Consider the following 21,939-nt stretch of genomic DNA (forward strand, 5'->3'; position numbering starts at 1 on the left):
ATGTGCCTGCAAGCTGCTTGCATGTTGGACCTTAGTCGTGGATTTTTTTCCAGTGTTTATTTATTTATTTTTTATTTTCCTAAGTTGCAAAAGGCATGGCTATCTTCACAATTCAATATCTGTCCAGTATACGGATTGAACTTGTATTTTTGACTTTTGACAGGTGAAGCTGTTGACTACTCCAAGAAAGGAGCAAACGCCGGAATGATAATTCCACCTTTTTCCCAAACCAGAATCACAAGTGATGACACCACACTATTTGGAACAAGCAATGTTTTGAGATCCACGAATGGAGTAGTTTATTCTTCTGTTGCTGCACCAGTCCTATCCACATATGCTATCACTACCCAGCCTGGATCTATCTTTAGTACAGCATACAATACCCTCTCAGGTATGCACACAAGTGACACCATGCCTTCCCTGTCCAATCTCCAAAATCTCCCACTTACCCGATCTCAGAGTTTCTTGTCAACCATTCCTGGAACAGAAGAACAAAGAGAAACTCCTCTTAATTTAGAGATCTCAAGAGGAGTTGCCTCTACTGGCAGTGCCATCACAAAAGCAGCATCTTTATCCCTCGACACCTACACTGATGCTTCACTTGAAGCTATTGCTGCTTCTCTTGAGGCTTTGTCTTCGCCCATGGTTCCTGGTGATGACCAGTATCTAGCAGAGCGGGAGAGGCTAGAGATGGAGAAACTTAAGCAACAACGCCTGGCGGAGGAACTTGAATGGGAGCGGCATGAGATTCAGCGGTTCCGCGAACAAGAACAGCTACTAGTACAGAAAGAATTGGAGGAGTTACAAATCATGAAGCAACAAATCCTAAGCCAGCAGGAAGAAGAAAGACAGGCTCATCTTATGATGCAGAAAGAAACCTATGCCCAGCAACAGCAGCAACTTGAGCAGATTCAGAGACTCCAAGAACAGTTGCGCATTCAATTGGAGGAGCAGAAGCTTCGTCAGATGTATCCTGGTGGGGACATACCAGGACATGGGTTGCAAGAGGCAGTTGTCTTGGGGCCTGATGGCACAGTACTCTCCCGAAAGATCACTGATAGTGGGTGCCAGACAGATGAGGAAGATGAAACTGTCAGCAAAGCATACACAGCAGGGAGAAAAAAGAGAAGTGTTAAGAAGAGTGTTGATAGCTGTGTCCAGACAGATGATGAGGATCAAGACGAATGGGAAGCACAGACTAGAAACAGGCAAAGTAGACCACGTACTGCTAGGGGTGATAGGATTGGGCAGTCAGAGATGTCTCTTCAAGCTCATACTGAAATTTCTATACAAACAGATGCAGAGGGAAATATTTTAATGGATGCCAGGATGGAACTGTCTGACTCTGAAAGGTCCTCACCTAAGAAAAGACCTACGCCCTTGGAAATAGCCCAATCTACCAAACTCAAACCAGATACTTCAACACTCCAAGCCCCTCCCAAATCACCCAAAGTGCTTTACTCGCCCGTTTCCCCTTGTATATCTCCAAGCAAATCTCTTGAATTTGTTTCCTATGATAAGTCGTTAGGGGATACAAGCCCACAGAAGCTAAGAGGAACAACTGATATAGCAAAAGCCTCCCCAGCTAGCCCCAAAGGACAAAAAATGCAGAGATCCATGTCGGATCCCAAGCCCATGAGTCCGACTGGAGAAGAAAGAGCATCATCAGGCACCCAGTTTGATGGCCACACAGTGAGTATATGCCCATATTGAAGAAATGCATGTATATGTATGCTGTAAATAATAATAGAAGAAATTAATTGAACGTCTATTCTTAAAATGTATATCAAATGATGTTTTAACATTCAATGAGTTTATTTCTGACTACAGTGTGGTATACTACTGATAATATAGGGACATGTTTAGACTATAAAGTATGTTTATTAAAAACTGAGGGAATAATAGGCTTTGTTGGTGAAGGACCTTCATTAAACCACACACATCATACCAAATTTAAGTGCAGACACGAATTAACTACAAAACAATTGTGTGTCTTTGTGCTAAAAGTGCTAAAATCCGCATTCTTTTGCTACAGGGCAAAGGTTCAGCTGGCACACCGACAAGTTTGCAGAAGAAGGTGAAGAGGACTCTCCCAAATCCACCATCAGAAGAAGAATCAACAACCAGTGGTCAGACAGCATACAGCACTAGCTCTGCACGTCGAAGACAGTGTCGAAATTCCAATATGGCACGTGCAAAGATCTTACAAGACATAGATCGTGAGCTGGATTTGGTAGAGCGTGAGTCTTCAAAACTCCGCAAAAGACAAGCTGAACTAGACGAAGAGGAAAAAGAAATTGATGCCAAACTAAGATACTTGGAAATGGGAATCAATCGTAGAAAAGACGTACTGCTGAAGGAAAGAGAGAAGAGGGAAAGGGCTTACCTGCAGAGTGTTGCAGAGGACAGAGACTACATGTCCGACAGTGAAGTTAGTAACATCAGAGAAATTAGAGGTGGACACGGGGCTGGTGAGGATGAGGAAATTGAAAGTCATGGTCTTGAACGCCCAAGGACAGCTCCTCAGTCAGAGCTGGATGACTTTGTTCCACCCCAAACAAAGCACGAGTATGAAAAGTACTCTCAATACCAGTACCCTCAAAGCCAATATCAGCATTCTATCTATCAGACTCCACAGTCTTACCCATCTCATTCTATCTACTCTTCTGTCCCATCCCTTACGAGCTCACAACAACAGAGTTACCAGCAGATGCTTTTGCTGCAACAAAAAGCTGCAAGACAAGCAGCCCTCCTCTCAGAGCTAGATGCAACGAAATATGACGTCATTAGCCGGCAACCTGATCCAACATCATCAGCCTACCTTGGTGTAAAATATGACAAATATGGCAACCACCTCGATCTCAGGGCCTTGGAAGTGGGAAGTATAGCAGGTAGCCCAATGTCAGCTGTTTCTGATTCTTATTACACAGACGTAGACCACCATACACCTCGAAGCTACATGCTTTTGGAAGATGCTGCAGAATTAGGAAAGACCCCAACAAGTCTTTCTTCATCATACAGCCTCGCTGAGAGAGAGCTGGCAAAAGCTGAAAAACTGTTGCGCCGGAGTGCTGCAGATTTAGGATCTACTGACTATTTGGGCTCCACCTCGAGGCTTCATGCCTTTGGAAAGACGCCTGATGAAGAAGATACAATGGAGGAACCCTATGAACTAAAGCTTTTGAAGCAGCAACTCAAGCAAGAGTTCAGGAGAAGTACAGGAGGAACAGAAAACTTGGAACAAATGACAGGTCTCTCCCAGCATTACTATACTCCGAGCTCCGGCATATCTAGCTACTCCCAAAGACATTACCCTAAGTCTGAGAAATACAGCATGAGTCGACTTACTCTAGAGAAGCAGGCAGCAAAACAGCTTCCAACATCTATGTTGTATCAAAAACACAAGACTCCTATACTAGATCCAAAACTCTCCTCAAAGTATTCCTCTATTTCAGACAGTCGAGCTTTAGAGACTGACTATACCAGCTACCTGGGCTCTTCCAGTGCCTCCCCAAGATCTAGTCGGTTAATGCAGGATGAAATTACGTTTGGTCTTCGTAAGAATATTGCTGAACAACAAAAGTATCTTGGATCCACTTTGGGGGCCAACTTGGCTGGTTCACTAAACTTGGGTCAGAGCTTGGGTTTGGACTCTGCTTATCCTAGTGGTAGTCGCTCAAGACCCTCCTCCAGGCCAACATCGTGCTATGGCTTAGACTTGTCTATTAAAAGGGACCTCTCCAGCTCTTCGCTGAGGCTCAAAGGAGACGGTGAAGCATCTGGAGATGGTTTGAGTTACCAAACCCCCTCTGGTCGCACCAAACCCACAAGCCTTCCCATCGTACAAAGTGGCCGTGGCCGAATACCCATTGTAGCACAGAACTCAGAGGAAGAGAGTCCGTTAAGCCCTGTTGGACAACCAATGGGCATGGCCCGTGCATCAGCAGGACCTTTGCCTCCAATCTCAGCTGATTCGAGGGACCAGTTTGGTTCCTGCCTGTCCTTGCAGGATTCTCAGCAACAGCAACATATCAGGGAAGAACCAACAAGGGGCAGAGGTTATGCAATAATGGACGATCTTCAGGGTACAATGTCAGATAGCGAAGGTAAAAAACATACTTCTTGTATTGGCTCTCTTTTCTTTTTCAACATTTTGTTCGTGGTATTTCAGTGTTTTGGTTTGCCTTGCATGCGCTTAGTACTTGTGGAAATATATTGTGATTAAATGCATGCAAATACTGACATTTTTTGTTTGGTGTTCTACATTTGCAGTCATCAATGTTCTTTTTTGTCTTTATTGTATGTGTTAAAGTATGGTGTGCATGCATGTCTCTTGTTTCATTTCTTTGACTTGAACATGTTGTACATCCTGTTTCAAAATGCATACAAAACTTTGTGTGACACATACTTTAACAGCATAGGTTTGTTGGATGTAACCAAGGATTTGGAACATGGATGGGCAACTCCAGGCCTTAAGATCCGCATTCTTGCATGTTTACCAACATATCACGCTCTGACATGTTTTAATTGACTGGACACACCCGATAATCAGTCATGAGTAGGGCTTGGACATTTGTAAATCATACTGACACAGCGGTCCTCGAGGTCTGGAGTTACCTATCCCTTATTTAGATCATCCCCTAAATAATTGTATAGCAATCTACATAAACTTTTAGAGAACATTGTCTTATGTAGATAAGCTTTACAAATAAACGTTTTTAAATTTGTACTTAATACTACAAAACTTAAATAAGCCTACCTTGGGTCCTATTCAGGTTTATAGTTACACCTTTTAAAGTGCCTCTTCAAACTGCAACATATACCTAGTTTTCTGAAAAGACATTCTCTTCCATTTAAATCTGTACTATTAGTATAAATACTGTTGATAAATAAATATATATAGTTTTTTTCTAGTAGATGATAGTGAAAGCCTGAGAGAAAACTGAATCTTAATGAGGCAAAATGCTGTTATAAAGTGATTTTTATTGCAGTAAGCTTGACGTAGATGGTATTGGCAAAGTTGTGTAATATATGTATGTACAACGCATGTTTGCATGTATACTTTAATCTTGCATATCTTATCTTGATTGTTTCGTCATATGTCTTCATATATTGTACTAGCATTAAGTTAACCTTCAGGTTGACTCATTAGTTCAGGAGCTACAGCTGCATGTATTTTATGTATGTGACTTATATAAACTTCTAGTGAAGTTATTTTGTTTATCTTAAGATGTATACAGACAGGTAATTGTATACAAGTATTTATATGTTCAAACAAATACACAAAAAAATGAATGAATTTTCCTTATTTAATGCATTTCACGACTTAATAAATGACATATTTAAATTGAGAGTCATAACCTAACACACAGGACTGTTGGTCATTTCCTAATTTGGAGGATGAAAATCCAAATTTTATGTCTCAGAAATGTTGCTTATCTTCTCTGTTTTACATACTGAAATTAAGAAGCTTCAGAAATCATCTTGCAAATAAACCCATTTGCCTTGATTACAGCCCTAAGTGAATCCATGCTGGCTTTGAACAGAGACGATGCAACCAATGGTAGAGTATTAGTTCAGTTCTTTAAAATACCACAAATATTTTATGTGCATCAGCAAGGAAGCAAGTAAATGTTGGGGAGGTTTTCTGATTCAGGCCAAATTTTGTTATTTTTATATGAACGAAACTGGGATATTTTTACCCCCAGCACCTCAATCACAGATTTTCGTTTTTTTTTTTTTTTCCACTGATGCACAACTTCTTAGCATTTACCTTTTTTCCTCATTTGACTTTTTTTTTGGTTTCCTTTATCAACTAAAAAAAAGTTTTCCAACAAACTATCAATAATCCTTTGCGATAATTTGCAAAGTTTTAGGTTTTCCAATGGATTTTTAAGTAGTTCTTGTTTTTATCCCTGAAGCCTACCATCTTAGACGAGAAGAAACGGACTGGTTTGAAAAGCCGAGAGATGGACGAACAGATAATGGAAGGGAAAAGAGACAGGTGAACTTGGAGATGCATGTACACACAAATATCAGCTTTTAATGTGTTTAGAGCAAAAAACTAAAGCAACAAAATACACACACGTTACCTTATACTAATCGATTTGATTGCATAAGACATTACAAGTTCACATATTTTTTCTCGTGTATGGACCACAGGGAAAAGGTCCATATTACCCATTCCCTCACCTCAGGGTCAAACTGCAGAGGGATCCCAAAGACCGCACTGTCTCAGGTAAAGTAGAACTCCTAATCCGTACTTGATATCCAATGAAAGAACAAACAGCTCAGTGTGTTATTGACCACTTTGCCATCATAGATGTAACAGCCTTGGTCTCAAGGAACAGAAGAGAGCTTCTGACGGGTGCAGTAGTTTTATTTCGTTTGGGACCGTGAAAACTACAGCAAAATAAGAAAAAATAGTGAGATATAATGAAGAATCACCCATTTGCATACAAAAAGTATAATATAAAATAATATAACACACCTCGCTTCGGCGGTAATAGCGGGGTTTCCCTCTATATCGCCCCCAACTCCTATCCTCGGGGAGGGGGCGGGGCCGACCGAACTAGATGGCACATAAATGATATAATTAAATCAAATAGAAATAAAATACAAAATGTATAAATGTCTAAAAACCACAGGAGAACACACACATTGAAATTAAACTGTGAAAACTAACTGAAATTACATGAGAAGTTGCTAAAGAACCGCGCATGTCAAGCTACCGGAAACGAAACACAACTTCCGGTGTTTATATGTCAAGCTCCCGAAAACGAAACATAACTTCCGGAGTTTACCGGAAGTTGACATAGTTCCGGTCATTTACAATAGGTTTAGCTTTATCCACTGCATTTAACATGCACTTTTCGCTCAAATGACTAAAAATAAGCTTGATCACTCGATGTTTAAACAACAGACTGGACAAAAGTTATAAATATGGAGGTTAGCAGCCCGAGGGTCTGAAGACACTCTTTATAGAGCATCTTTGGGCACTGAAGAAAAATGCCAAGGATCTAAATACAGATTTGTTATTCAACCCTTTATCATCAGAGGTTTAATTCCAGTATCTAGCAGAGTGTTGATGTTCGGACATGTGGCTCCAGAGTCCCATGTGCCTCTTTTACCTCTCCATAGTGGCTCTCTGGATAAAGAAATATAAAATAATACTTTTTATTTCTTTAAAGCACTAAATTAGCCTCTAAATAATTAAGATTAGATAAGCTTATAAATGTATGACTGAGGTGCACCTAGAAGTTAAACTATCAAGATTTTTACATCGCTGCTGCCCTGAGGAGGCCTTGATGGATCTATGCTTTAGATTTTAACTGAACTTCTTACATTTTTTTTTTTACCAAACTTTAGTAAATAAAAAAAAAGTCTGATATTATATCCATTTAAAGCTAAAATTATCTTTTGCTGCACAACAATGGTTAGTAGCTGTCCATGACAACACTAGGATGATCTTGTTTGGCACAGGGTGTCTTTTATTTTGAAAGGAAATCATCAAGATTCTGTCAGAAGTAAAAAACTATTTTATATTTTGAGGACTTAAATATTGTCCCCTTATATTTACTCTTTTTATTAATGCCAAAAATGAACCATAATTCATATTTATTGTATTAAAAAAATAATGAATGCAAAGTGGTATTACAATTTCCTAAAGGGTAAAATAAGACTTTGCAGCTCCTTTGAGATTTTGATTATTAGCAAACAAGGCCAAATGGCTCTTTTATTGTTAAAGGTTGCTGACTCCTGGTCTAGGAAACAAACTTAATTCCAGTAAATTCTGAAATGGAAAAAAGCAGCTTTCTCTGCTTCGGAACCACTGGAATTATGTTGGTCGCGTAAATGGTTGAAAAGTTATCGTATGTTAAAAAGTGTGTTATTTAGGCTTCGTTGGTGACATCTCAGGTGTTAAAGGGTTAAGTTTTTGCCTTTTTTTTTAGATTTTTAATTCAATCTCAGACGAGTATAAATCAAATATAGAGACATTAAGAATTACTATTGCTCCAAAATGAATACATGTCAGATATCTAAGCAAAATATGGTTCAAAATGCATTAAAATAAGTTTAGACTCCTTACCTTAAGTCTAGTAGCTGTTAAGAGACGACATTTTTAAAGTATATTTACAAATCTACTGCAACAGGATCTTCATTTCACACAGGATGCATTTTATTTTGAAAGGAACTTGCATGTACTTTTCCCAAAAGTTAAATACAGAAATATAACACTGTTATAGTTCATATAAATTTGACATTTTATAAATGAATGGTTGCAAAAATATGAATAAATTGCATCTTTGGAACAAACAGCTCATTTTTGCACTAAAGGATGCAGACTACTAGCTTAGTGAATTTTTTTGCTAGATTCTACATCCCATTAAAAAGGTGTCAGTCCATTCACCGCTGTAGCACTTTATCACACTGATTTCCCTAAATAAAAGACAAAGACTTCCATTGGAAACAATCTCATCCTCTCCTCTGTCTCTGGGACCAAACAGGAAACGGTCTGGGTATCCGTGTGGTCGGAGGAAAGGAAGTTCCCGGGAGTAACGGAGAAATAGGAGCGTATGTTGCCAAAGTTCTGCCCGGCGGAGCTGCAGAACAAACCGGAAAGATTCTTGAAGGTAAGAATCAAACTCGGTGTGGAGGTCGAGATGGGATTTTTGGTGACAGAAACTCGAAAATTAAATAACAATTTGACCGTTTGTTTTTTTTAATCTTAAAAAGAGTCTAAATTTGGCTTCAAAAGTTGTTTTACCTCAAAATGAAGGTAATATTCTGTAAAACTTTACATAGGGGTCAATTTATTAACATTAGTTAGTGAATAATTAAGCATTATTTAAAAATGAATTATTAATTTACAAAGGTTAATTAATGCATGGCTAGACAACCGTAGTAAATGATTACTTTAGATATTATGTTTTACAAATATTATGTAGTTATTGCACATATAATGCTAAGTAATTCTATTGGATAGCATTTATTAATGCATTATGTAAAGTAAAATAATAATTGTTAGTTAATTGCTAACTAACGAGTTAAGCAACACACAAAATAATGAAAAAACTGCACAAAAGAGGCTATTAACACTTTATTTAATGGTTAATTAATGCTTAATTATGCAATAACTACTAAAGGGAACTTTATTGTAAAGGTTTTTTTAAGCTTTATTATGGAAGAAATTGTCATGAATTTATTTATGACAAAAAAACTTATTAGAATTGAATCAGCTTGTTGTAGACAGACAGGATTCGCTGATTCCTGCTAAAAATGTCAGATGTCAGACGGATGGTCTGCTGACGTGAGAAGCAGCGCTCGCCCTTTAGGTCGACTCTCAGCATTTGTCGGTTGATGCATGGAAGAGGATGGAAAATAACCTTTTAGTGTTTGCCTGCTTTATGTCTTATAAGTAGATAACAACAGTGAAGATTTTAAAATGAGTTTCTTATGGGTTGTTTATCACAGCCATAGCAAAAATATAGACCACAGTGAGAACAAATAAAGTCATCCTGTTTAAAAAAAAAAACAAAAAAAAGAAAAAAAAAGACAAAAATTGGGAAAAATGTGTCCAGATTCTGATTAATCAGTTTTTACGGGAAAGAATATTAAATATCTGTTGATCATCTGTTGATTTAAAAAATCAGAGAGTATGAAAAAAAATTCTTGATGACCCAACAACCATTCTAAATTGAGTTTTTATGAAGAAAATAGCAGTTTTTGTGGAAAAAAAGAAACGAAAACATATTGAATCCTTCTTTGTTTCTCCTAATTCATGTACTTGAATTCTTACCTCAAATGTATCAAAGTTTTAACGTTTGGAAGTTTTTTGTTTTTTTTTTATATAACAAAAAATCGATCTAGTTTCTTCTTTTCGTTGCAACATAAATGCTCTAAATAGTTTTATTTCTCCTATTTAATGTTTATATTAAATTATGAAAGCCAGACTGTATTACCATTACTTTAGAATTTAATTTTTTTTCCTAATTATATTTTATTTTGTACTGTCTAAGTGGGCATCTTTGCATGAATGAAAGCCAATTTATCTTAAATTTGGAACCAAACTGAATGAATCTTCTTCTATAAACTGTAAAAACGACAATATTTCTTGATTTTTTGCAAATGCAATGCAAGGAATTGCAAGGAAAGCACATTTTTTTTATAAGTTTGAGCTCCAAAACTGACAGCTGCTTCAATTCCAATGAAAACCTGTTCATCAGTTTGAGGCTGCAGTCCATCTCTCCTGTCACTCAAACACTTGCAGCTCGAGCGTGTCACCGCAAACAAAGGAGCGTCCTGATGAGCTGCTTCAAGCGGTGTAAGTCCTTCAGAGTGTGGAGTGTGTTTGCTGTGTCGATTTCTGTAAACTCAAACAGTCGCCCCTTTGAAAATTCTTGCAGTTTTGAATCTTTTTATTTCGTTTCTCTCTTTCCCAGGTGTGCAAATGTATTTTTGTCTGTAAAAAGTATTTTCTCTGAGTGGATTTGTGTTTAAACCGTTCATAGGAATGCAAGTCCTGGAGTGGAATGGCGTTTTTCTGACGGGGAAAACCTACGAGGAAGTACAAGGGCTTGTTGGGCAGTTGTGTAATGAGGCAGAAGTGTGCGTCAGACTGTGAGTAGTTGTTCTCTTATTCCTTAAACGTCCCTTTTCATGTCTAGTATTTTTACATTTTCTAATAGATCATTTTATTTCCTTCTTTCTGATATCAAACTCATTCTGTCTGTTCTTATTAGTAGATTTCCTTTCGGTATGTCTTGTTAACCTTTACATTTCAGTGACCTCAACATGCTGGCGGAGTGTGAGGGTTCCCAACACCTGGACTTCCAGGAGCACAGTAAGGGTGAGGAGTGCTTCATTATCTCTCTTAACTCATTTTTTTTTTTTTTTTTTGATTGTCTCAAGATGAATCTACATATTAAAAGCATAAAAACCCACAATAAAGCCTCTTATAATGTTACAGCCCTAATTACAATATTAATTTGCCGTGTATGATTATGCTTCTGGGAGGACTTCGAGTAACTGTTTTTATATATTTAATTACAAAATGAATAGTTTTGAAGAAATTTTAAATGTTTCAAGATAGAGCTGCCACAATTAGTCTACTAATCGACTATTAAAGTAGTCGACGACTAATTTAATAGTCTATTAGTCATTACTTTATATTATATGGAGTTGGAGTGTAGTAAAGTGGACAGTTATAATGTCATTATGCTAGTTTTTTGGAATATTTTGGCATTAAATAAGGTTTTCTATGCTATTTTGGAGTTTAGCTAATATTTTAGCTACATGCTAGCTATTTTAGCTAGCTTAGACTTTTTTTTTGTTTTTTAGGCTACTTAGGAGTTTAGCTAATATTTCAGCTGCATGCTAGCTATTTTGACAAATTTAGGATTTTTTTTTTTCAGTTGTTTTTTTTTAGCCTTTTTTGGAATTTAGCTAACATTTTAGCTGCATGCTTGCTATTTCAGGTAATTTAGGCTTTTTTTCTGTTTTTTAGGCTAATTTGGAGTTTAGCTAATACTTCAGCTGTATGCTAACTGTTTTGGCTAACTTAGACTTTTTCCGTTTTTTAGACTAATTTGGCATTTAGCTAATATTTTAGTTGGTTATCAGCTTTAGTGTTTTCAGTGATTTCAACTATCAATTTTAGTGTTTTTAGCTATCAATTTCAGCATCTTCAGCAGCCAAATTCATCTTACAGCATTCACACTAGCATTATCGCAGGTAATGGTATACATCTAGTTTTTCTTTATTTAAAGCTAATGATGGTTAAGATGCTTTACATCCAGTTTGTGCATGATCCGATTAGTCGACTAATTGGAAAAAAATAATCAGCGATTTGTCGACAATTTAAAATAATCATTTGTGGCAGCACTATTTCAAGATAAAATACTACTAAAAGTATTTCTTTATCTCAACATCATGTCAATTTTTGTCCTTTTTTATGTTACATTTAATGTTTGAAACTTTGTTATTTTCAGTTTTTTTGGTTTTTGTTGAGTTTAGTTGTTTTATGTCACATATTCATTCAAAAACACATTTTTTTAAATCGTTACAAATGTGTAATTCTGATTTCCACATTTTAATTGTGTGAATGCTTAGAAAGCTTTCACACAACAGTGATTCTCCTGCTCCTTTCCGTACGGTTTTTGGCATGTAAAAACTCAATCAGAGTTTCAAAAAGTTCATTTCGTTCAGGACATTACTGCTTGTATTTTTGGTATTCATAAACTTTAGTTTTTGAAATGTTGAGCAAAATATGCTGTGTAGGAAATTAATTAAAAAGTCTTCAAATGTGAAAATTTTAAGTAGATTAGCAACAAGACTTCAGATATATTCATGGGATATCTTTAATTCTTTTTTGCTTAATGTTTTAGCAACATGCTAACGTTTTTGACTAATTTAGTTTACTGAGGAATTTTAGGCCAGTTTGTGCTAGCTTTTTGTTTTGGCTAATTTCGCCTCTACTGAGATTTTTTTATGCTAATTTGGAGTTTAGCTAACATTTTAGCAACATGCTAACGTTTTTGACTGATTTACTTTACTGGGGAATTTTAGGCTAGTTTGGAGTTTAGCTAATATTTAGGTTGTGTGCTATCTTTTTTTTATGCTAATTTGGAGTTTAGCTAATATTTGAGCAATATTCTAACGTTTTTGACAAAATTGTTATCTATTGAAGTTTTCATGGGCTAATTTAAAGTTTTAGATTTTAGCAACAGACTAACGTTTTTTACTAATTTAGTTTACTGAGGAATTTTAGGCTATTTCGGAGTTTAGCTAGTATTTAAGCAACAAGCTAGCTTTTTTGACTAATTTGGCATCTACCACGGTTTCTTTGGGCTAATTTTGAGTTAAGCTCATATTTAAGCAACACACTAAATTTTTAAGCAATTTTACTACAAATTTTCCAGCGCTCTGTCATATTTCTTTAACAAAATGTCCAGTCTTTTAGCAAATGTAACATTTCGGAAATAGCTTTTGCATGTTTTTTTTTTTTTGCTTAAATCAGAAAAGTGCAAAAAAATAAAACCATGCAAGTTTTTAAACAACGTAAACTGCTGAGAATAATGTCATATTTTGCATGTTCTCCAATAGGGGTGTAACAATTGTTAAATTGAATCGTTACACCCTTACTTTCCAAAAGTGGGTAAAAGCTTAAAACAACAACACAAAAAATTTGGTGTCACGCATGGATTAATCTGAGTTTAATCCTTACAGGTGAGAGACCGCCCAGGTCTCCAGGTGTTGATCCAAAACAGCTGGCGGCTGAGCTGCAGAAAGTTTCCCAGCAGCAGGCGCCGTCATCCACGTCTTCATCCAGCCTGCCCGCCCCCACGTCCGCAACTTCCAGCCCCGCTCAGCCAGGCTCCCCCTCCATCAGCAAAAAACGCCACAGCAGCAAGGCACGTCATGTAATCTTTTGATAATTTAAATTTTACTAAAGAAGCAAAACGGGAAGTTTTTTGGGTCAAGGATCTCCAAGATTTATTCATATAGTCAGTCGTTAATTTCTCCAGAATCATGTGATATTGTCTCTCAGTTTAACTAAACACAGCAACCGAGACGTCAGTTTTTGTTTTTTTAATCGGAAGTGAAAACTTGTGTTTAATTATATCTGAACTTGTGACTTTTGCCTCAAGCAGTACATTAAGCAGAGCGCAGCGCTGTATGTCGTGTACAGTATGCTTCATACACCCACTGGTAAAGCAGATTTTCTGGCAGCATGGTCTAAGCTTTGGTCTCTTACAGACTTCAGAAGGAATGAAGATCCAGTCCCATCCCATCTCTGGAGAGATCCAGGTCTGTAAAATCAAAATCCGATCTCTCAAATCAAAATGTTTTTTCGCAGAGTTTATTTCAGCTTTAAGTCCCACTCCAATTATCTTATGATCTGTTTTTGAAGCGTTTCCAGCTGTCTTTTATTTATAATTTCTCCGTTTTGATCAAAAACCATAGAACTTAGGACGTTTTCTAGGACTTTCGGCAGAGGCAGGACTTCATTAAAAAAGCAACTTTACCCAAGCAACGTTAAGCGGTACTTAGCGTTGTGATCATTAAATTAAATTAACTTTACCATTTTATTACCATAAAAGGCATTTTTATATTCAGGTAGAGTATTTTTTTTCTAAGTCATACTATCGGGATATATCGCAATACACATCATATTATGAGATTCATATCGAGATACACATTGTATTGTGTGACGTGTATCGTTATACACATTGTATTGTGAGACACATATCGCAATTCACATTGTGTTGTGAGACACATTTTATTGTAAGACGGGTATCGCAATACACATCGTATTGTGAGACGCGTAGTGTGAAACACATTGTATTGTGAGACGCGTATCTTGACATACATCATATTGTGAGAAGCATTTCTCGATACGTATCATATTGTGAGATGTGTATCGTGATACACATCATATTGCAAGACGCTTATCACGATACACATCATATTGTGAGATGTGTATCGCGATACACATCATATTGTAAGACACGTATCGTGATACACATCATATTGTGAGATGTGTATCGTGATACACATCATATTGTAAGATGCGTATCGCGATACACATCATATTGTGAGACACGTATCGCGATACACATCATATTGTAAGATGCGTATCGCGATAAACATCATATTGTGAGATGTGTATCGCAATACACATTGTATGGTGAGACGCGTATCGCGATACACATCGTATTGTAAGACGCGTATTGCAACACACATCGTATTGTGAGACGTGCATAGCAGCACACCCCGTATTATGAGATGCATATTGCGATACATTTCTTATTGTGAGATGTGTATCGCAATACACATCGTATTGTGAGATGCGTATCGCAATACACATTGTTTTGCGAGACGTGTATTGTGATACACATTGTATTGTGAGACACGTATTGCGATACACATTGTATCACCAGACTCTTGCCAATACACACCGCCAATTCGGAGTGATTTCAATAAAGAAGTACTTAATCTTCCTGTAGGAAATGTGAAAAACACAAAAAACTCAATTTCCATTGGAGTGGGTCTTAGCTGCTTCCTCCTGTAAAATGTAAGAATGGAAGATTCTATTTAGACTCTGTCTAAACCTGGTCGATCTTTCCCGCTGCTTCTGATGCTGCCTCTCTCCTCAAGTGTATTAATTCCATTCTAATTCAGTTATGTTTCTTTCTTTAGCTCCAAATCCACTATGACAAGCAGCTCGGCAACTTGATTGTTCACGTGCTGCAGGCCAGAAACCTTGCACCGCGGGACAACAACGGCTACTCTGACCCATTTGTAAAAGTCTATCTCCTTCCGGGTAGAGGGTGAGTCACGAAAGGAGAAACTGGCAGACCTTCTTCAGTCGAGCATGGTCAAAACGATAAGATGAGATGTTTTTATGGATTTAAAAATGAAAGATGTGTGTCTTATTTTTTAAACTAGATTGAGGAAGTGCAGTATATTGGACCAGAATCTGCTATAAATGCTGCACAGGCCACCGCTCTCACCATTCATTTTAAAATCGATTTGCAATTGATTTTAAAAGACCATGACATCTTTGGATGTGTGGCACATGCTCTTCCTTCAGCTTCATACCACTGAGACCCACGGAGCCTATCGAATCTTTGTTTTTTCTTCTAATTTTTCAAATAAATGCCTCGTCACGTGTCTGTCAGCAGGACGACATGAAAAAAATAGTAATAATAAAAAAATAACACGAGCTGAACTGGTGGCTGTTGCTGTGTAGGTGTGAGTGCATTTAAAAAAAATCAATTACCCTCATATTTTTACTTGCAATACGATCCACATTCCCTCATTCTCTAACCCTCCCACCTTTAGCTCCTTGCTCGCCATGATTGCAATGTAATCCAATTGACTCTCCCACCTATTCTTCTGGATGAGATAAGGTCCCTCCACAAAAAGGTATTTTTCCATCGATCAGGTTGGATAAAAGAAATTAAAAGTGACTCGCAGGTCTTCGGTTTGACACGTTTCCAGGCAGCCCACACTCTACCATATCTGTGCACGTGTTTGCAGCTTGCACAAGCACTAACTCTCTCTCTGACTGTCAGCGTCAACTGCAATTCACACGGACACTTTTAGATGCGTCAAAGGTCTCCTGGCAACCACACGGAGGTCCTGGTGACTAAGAAGAGAAGCTTTGTGCAACAAGGAAGAAAGAAAAAAAATATGACTGATTGTCTGGGCGATGAATCAACTTTTCAGTGGAGAGCACGATTTTAGAGTTTAATGCTGCCGTCCACCAGAGCAGGAACACAAATAAGAAGTGCTGAGGAAGCAGATTGTGCCGTTTTTGTATTAGACACTAAAAAAAGGAGGATTCCTGAAATTATACCAGGAATATGGAGAGAAAATAGTCTCACTGGATTTGTGTGTGCGTAATTCTTGGTTTGGTTTGTCCATAACTGTGTGTAATTGTGTGTTCACGTATACAAAAGTGACTAAATACAATTAGCACATGCGCAACTTATAATTATATCAGCTAAAGACTAACTACATGTACAAATCTGTAAAAAATATGCACCAATCGCTAGATACAAACACACTAAATTTCATTTATGCATAAATCTAATGTGAGATTCATCAAGTCTCCAGATTTGAACTTAGACTCTGAATAATATCTGGTGAAAACTTGACATTTTATTCACTCTTTTTAATATTTGTGATAATAAACATGCGTCTTTAAAATATTCAACACCTTTTTTTCAAGAACTTACCGTTTCAAGTCTTCCAGAACTCATTGCTCCCTCACGTTTTCACCAGATATTATTCACAACCGAAGTACAAAGTGTTTGTTACTCTGATGACCCAGCATTCTAGCAGCATTTAAACGCATCACTTACACACAAATCTGGAGACATGAAAAGAGTCTCACATCTGATTTGTACGTAAACGCGGTTTTGTGTGTGTCTATCAGGCAATTGGTGTGTACTTATTAAAAATTTCTATGTGTTGTTAGTTTTAGGCTAGTGCAACTTAAGTTGTGCAAGTGTAAATAGTATTTTGTAAATTTTGTACATGTGAACACACAATTACAAGTATGCGCAGTTCTAGATGACTAATTTGTTAGTTAGTTAGTTTATTTTTTATATGGAATCAGAGTGTAGTAAAAGTTGAAAGTTATAATGGCATTCCGCTAGCTCATTGGTCTATTTTAGCACTTATTACGTTTTTTTAGGCTAATTTGGAGTTTAGCTAATATTTCAGCTATTTTGGCTAATTTAAGCTTTTTTTTTTGTTCTTCAGGCTGTTTTGGGATTAAGTTAATATTTCAGCAGCATGCTAGCTGTTTTGGCTAACTTAGACTTTTTTCAGTTTTTAAGGCTAATTTGGCATTTAGCTAATAATTTAGCCGGCTATTGGCTTCAGCGTTTTCAGCAATCAACTTTAGTGATCTTAGCCATCAATTTCAGCATCTTCAGGTATCAGCACTAACATTTTCAGCGGTCATATTCAACTTACAGCATCCACACTAGTATTATCACAGGTAATGCTATATATCTAGTTTTTAGTTTGTTTGAAGCCAATGTGCTTAACATCCAGTTTGCACATGACCCGATTAGTTAACTAATCGGAAAATATAATCTGTGATTAGTCGACTATTGAAATGATCGTTTGTGGCAGCACCAGTCAAGACGCAGACTGGTATCCTAACCCGTATCGGTTCCGCATTTGATACCAGTTCCCAAGGGTTGGAGAGTCGTGATTTAATGGGAACAGCCAACCCATCAAAAAACGATGAGCCGTGGTCACCCAAAACATCAAAAAGTGGCGCGGAGGGGTCCCGAACCATACGTTCATATATGACGAGTTGGGAGTGAGAATGTGTTGATATAGGATGAACTTTTAAAGAAAGTTTGCTAATGAGGGAAAGATGCCACACCCCAATCCGGAAATTCATTCCTTTCTGCACCAAAATGTTGGTTTTAGCTTTTATTCTGAAAGTACGGAAAGTATTTGATGGGTACTCCTTCCTGGTATCACAACTAGAAATGAAAGAACGGGAGTCCAAGTTGAGTGTTTTAATTCGGCATATTTTTACATACACTCTTACATGTGACTTCGCTTCTTTTCTACGTAGCGTGAACATCCTACGGCAACACATTGGGGACAAAAATCACACAATCAATATATAAAAGTATTAAGAAAGGAAATAGAAAGGATACCGATTCAAGCAATTTGAATTCTGTGACCAATGTGATAAAAACTTTTTAACCGTAAAATCAGTGACACACAACTGAATATGAATGATAGCCGGTCAAACATGAAGAACGTGAGAACACCTGTGCACCCCTTCCCCCAAAAACAGCACTATTTGCCCTCCCCCGCTGCACATCTCACTTTTTTCTCCTTTTTCAAGCTATCTTCAACCTACACTCAAAGTCCCCTTGAGCGCTCACAACCCACAGTTCCATGATGCCCCCCACCCCCCGTCTGACTATTCTTTCTGTATGTTGTTCTCTAATTTAATGCATGCTGGACCCCTCAGTCAGGTCATGGTTGTCCAGAATGCAAGGTATGTGAATTTGCCCACTTTGGTTCTGTTTTTAAATTTGCTGTGGTCGGGTGGCGGCCATCTTGTTTTTCTTCATGGGGTAAAAGGTTCAAGTCCCACTAACTTCTCCTTCACCTTTTAACGAGCCCACACTTTCCTCAACTCCCTTCTTGTTCGAAGCAAAAGGTCTCTAAATGTGTTTAACCTCACATTTGAAGCTCCCCCCTCTGTGATGTTAATATTTCCCCTCCAACATCATACTGACTCCTGATGCCCTGCTACCCTCAAAACCAGCTCTTGTCACTCTGTCTTATCATGTCATTCTTTCTAGTAAACTGTAGAGTAGAGTGTCCTTGTCTTTCCAAACTAACTCTACAAATCATGCCTCACAGTGTTCGATAAAACCCTAAACTTCTGCAAAAAACATCCATCTTTAGAATTATTTCATCAATTTCTTTTCCCGTCAGAACTCTCAATTACGTAAACTTTTACGTGATTTTTTTCCTCTTTTCCGGCATACGTTTTGTATGCTCCCAGAATGGACTTTTTTGCAGCACGCTGTGACATCATACACGCCATGCACGCAGGCCTCATGCATCGTCACCATCCCGAACAGTGTGCTTCACTGTCACCCTCTTTCCTCTTGAGTGTCCGCTCCAAACCTTGTGAACCATCACAGTGCTGTGGTCCAGAACCCGTCAGCGTGTTGGAACGGCGTGTGACCGAGTCCGTGTGTGTTGTGGTGTGTCCTCTGCAGCGCTGAGAACAAGAGGAAATCCAAACACGCGGGAAAGAGTCTCAACCCTGAGTGGAACCAGACGGTCATCTATAAGAACATCCATTTGGAGCAGGTAAGGCATGAGGGGCGGAGCTAGAATGTTCATTTTAGGGGGAGAATTACAAATGCTGCATGCTAGCTATTTTGGCTAATGTAGGCTTTTTTTTTAATTTATTTTTTTTTCTTTTTGCTTTTTAGACTGTTTTGAAACTAAGCTAATATTTCAGCTCCATGCTAGCTATTTTGGCTAGTTTATGATTTTTCTTTTTTTAAGGCTAATTTGGAATTTAGCTAACATTTCAGCTGCATGTTTGCTGTTTTGGCTAACTTAGACTTTTTTCAGTTTTTAAGGCTAATTTGGTATTTAGCTAATAATTTAGCCGGCTTTAGCGGTCTTAGCTATCAATTCATAAAAAATATAAATCAATTTAGCACATAAAGCTATAGTTAGCTAGCTTAATGCTAAGTTTGTTGGAATTTCCCATAGGACGGCTAATGCTAACACTCAGTCGACCTAAACATACATAGCTGACTAAATGAACTAATTTATAAACTTCAAAGGCATTAATTTTTTAAACTCTTTTAAGGAAATATTTTTAAAGTAACTATTTGTGGTTTAAACGTCATAATTTTTCTTCTTCTTCTAGAATAGGGTGTAATGCTATAGCGCAATCGCCACCTAGTGGCCAAACTGAAACGCCCTCCAGGAGAGGCAGAACAATGTTTATAAACATTTTTGTTAGAACTTCTTCTTTAGAGAATCTATGTAACTCTGTATGATATTAACAATCTCATTATTTCACTAATACATTTTACAGTATGTGAACTGGATCAGATTAATATGAATATATTCAAATCATATAGTAGATTATTAATGTTTTTCTAAACAAATGTGAATAAATAAATTCAAAATTGAATTAAATTGAAAAATCAAAAAATTTAGAATAGAATCAATTAAGGCTCTTTTGAATCAAGACTATTTTCTTAAAATTAGTTTTCCAAATCATTTTTTTGTGATAGCATGGATTGAAGCTGAGGGCAGGGGGCTGACAATTCAGGGTTCATTTCATTTAAAATATTGATTTTTTTATTTTTCCAACACTCAAAGAAGTTTGTAATGAGAATTTCCTCCTTTTGTCAATAATGATATTAAAATGAACTAAAAAAATTGGGGGACGTGGGAGAGTAAAGCTGAGCTCAGCTCCAGAGAAGCCTGAAATAGATTTTTTTTCCTTTGCTTTAGGGGTCTCCCATTATTTTAAAATTTGAAGAACATCCAGTTTTGATAGTATTTAATTTTTTGTGTGTTGCAGCTGAGGAAGAAGACTCTGGAGGTGAGCGTCTGGGACTACGACAAGGGCTCTTCCAACGATTTCCTTGGAGAGGTAAACGTTTTTTTTTAGTGTTATTACAACACTTTTCAATACTATTTTTGGATAATTTATCCTCTCTTTGCTCCTAGGTCCTCATCAGCCTTTCCGACACCGCCCAGCTGGACAACATCCCTCGATGGCTCCCCCTCAAGGAGCAGAGCGAGGGCGATCACCACAGGCGTTCCCACTCGGGCCAGGGCCGGCACAGCTCCTCCAAACCGTCGTCGCAGCACTCCTCCCCGAAAACCACTGCCTCCGTGCACGAAAATCAGGACTCCCCCAAATCATCCGTCACCAAAAGCCGAAGCCATGGGATCTTTCCCGATCCAGCCAAGGGTAGGAAGCGATAAATTTTGCCCTCGGGCGCCTGGTTTCTGTCATCATCTGTTTCACCGGCCCCCATTTTAACTTCTGCTTGATGCTTTTCGCTTCCTCGTGGTCCGTTTTCTTGGTTGCCATGACGTCATGTATCTCATCCACCTTGGCTTTCCTCTATTTTTCCTATGCTGTAGAGGGATGTGGAAGGCTTTGAAATTAGGGGAAAAAAATGACATCAAATTAAACGAAAAATCATCACAGATTTGGCAAAACTTTTCAACCGCAGAGCCTGTGAGTTTGCTGCAGGTTTGTTTGGTAATTTGGTGAATCTGGTTGTTTTAGACACACAGGTGCCCACTATCGAGAAATCTCACAGTAGTCCTGGCACGGCCAAGCCTTCCTCGTCCGAGAGCCAAAGCCACGGACACAGCCAACACTCGCGCTCACACGCCACTTCACGCTCCAGCAAGAGCGCGTCACGGCAACACCATCCGGACAGCAGCAATGGAGGCGCTGCCATAGCAACGGGTGAAGCCCAACAGCAGTCTCAGCAGCAGCAGCCACCACCACAACGCCTCCAACCAAGTAAACCAAGACGCAAATGAAGCCCACGCAGCATGGCCTCCTCGCACTCATCTGTTCTGCCTTCTGTTCGTTTTTTTTCCTTTTGTTTTTCTTTTACAATCCACCCTTATTGTATCCTGCGAGTCAACCAACGATCCCTGAACTTTTGGATTGAATCACATCCTCACACAACCTAAAGATGAGTAAAAAACACATTTAACTCTTGATAGAAGCCATGGAAAGTGATGGCACTAAAATATATTATAATAAATTTTAAGAGAAATTAAATTTTTAAAGCATAAAAGTGAATTTTTGAAACATTTTTTAAAGCCCCAACAACACAAAATTAATAAAAATGTCAGAAACTGATTTACTTCCTTCAT

The 21,939-nt window shown here is 37.9% G+C and overlaps 1 protein-coding gene and 1 long non-coding RNA gene across 10 annotated transcripts in view; one reads left to right on the forward strand and one right to left on the reverse strand.

Annotated features, from left to right (window-relative positions):
• LOC112154535 overlaps positions 1 to 6,768 on the reverse strand; it is a 40,193-nt gene extending 33,425 nt beyond the window's left edge. For all 5 annotated transcript variants that reach the window (XR_002920664.2, XR_002920663.2, XR_002920662.2 and 2 more), the window contains exons 1-3: positions 6,695 to 6,768; positions 6,491 to 6,571; positions 6,193 to 6,402 (exon numbers count right to left, since the gene is read on the reverse strand). This is a non-coding gene — a long non-coding RNA (uncharacterized LOC112154535). The remainder of the gene's footprint in view (positions 1 to 6,192; positions 6,403 to 6,490; positions 6,572 to 6,694) is intronic.
• Positions 1 to 21,939, forward strand: part of pcloa (piccolo presynaptic cytomatrix protein a) — a 56,878-nt gene that overhangs the window by 26,395 nt on the left and 8,544 nt on the right. The window contains exons 6-21 of one of the 5 annotated variants that reach the window (XM_024285502.2): positions 164 to 1,692; positions 2,036 to 4,106; positions 5,516 to 5,563; positions 5,922 to 6,004; positions 6,163 to 6,238; positions 8,508 to 8,633; positions 10,512 to 10,620; positions 10,785 to 10,849; positions 13,228 to 13,412; positions 13,759 to 13,809; positions 15,202 to 15,332; positions 18,518 to 18,544; positions 19,281 to 19,374; positions 20,615 to 20,686; positions 20,764 to 21,010; positions 21,335 to 21,932. In XM_024285502.2, coding sequence (XP_024141270.1) covers positions 164 to 1,692; positions 2,036 to 4,106; positions 5,516 to 5,563; positions 5,922 to 6,004; positions 6,163 to 6,238; positions 8,508 to 8,633; positions 10,512 to 10,620; positions 10,785 to 10,849; positions 13,228 to 13,412; positions 13,759 to 13,809; positions 15,202 to 15,332; positions 18,518 to 18,544; positions 19,281 to 19,374; positions 20,615 to 20,686; positions 20,764 to 21,010; positions 21,335 to 21,597 — 5,177 coding nt within the window. In that variant the 3' untranslated portion in view covers positions 21,598 to 21,932. Of the gene's footprint in view, positions 1 to 163; positions 1,693 to 2,035; positions 4,107 to 5,515; positions 5,564 to 5,921; positions 6,005 to 6,162; positions 6,239 to 8,507; positions 8,634 to 10,511; positions 10,621 to 10,784; positions 10,850 to 13,227; positions 13,413 to 13,758; positions 13,810 to 15,201; positions 15,333 to 18,517; positions 18,545 to 19,280; positions 19,375 to 20,614; positions 20,687 to 20,763; positions 21,011 to 21,334; positions 21,933 to 21,939 lie in introns of those variants that run through there. The other 4 variants (XM_036210195.1, XM_024285468.2, XM_024285491.2 and 1 more) reach the window with 4 other exon arrangements.

Source organism: Oryzias melastigma, linkage group LG23, assembly GCF_002922805.2.
Source record: "Oryzias melastigma strain HK-1 linkage group LG23, ASM292280v2, whole genome shotgun sequence".
Classification (NCBI taxonomy): Eukaryota; Metazoa; Chordata; class Actinopteri; order Beloniformes; family Adrianichthyidae; genus Oryzias; species Oryzias melastigma.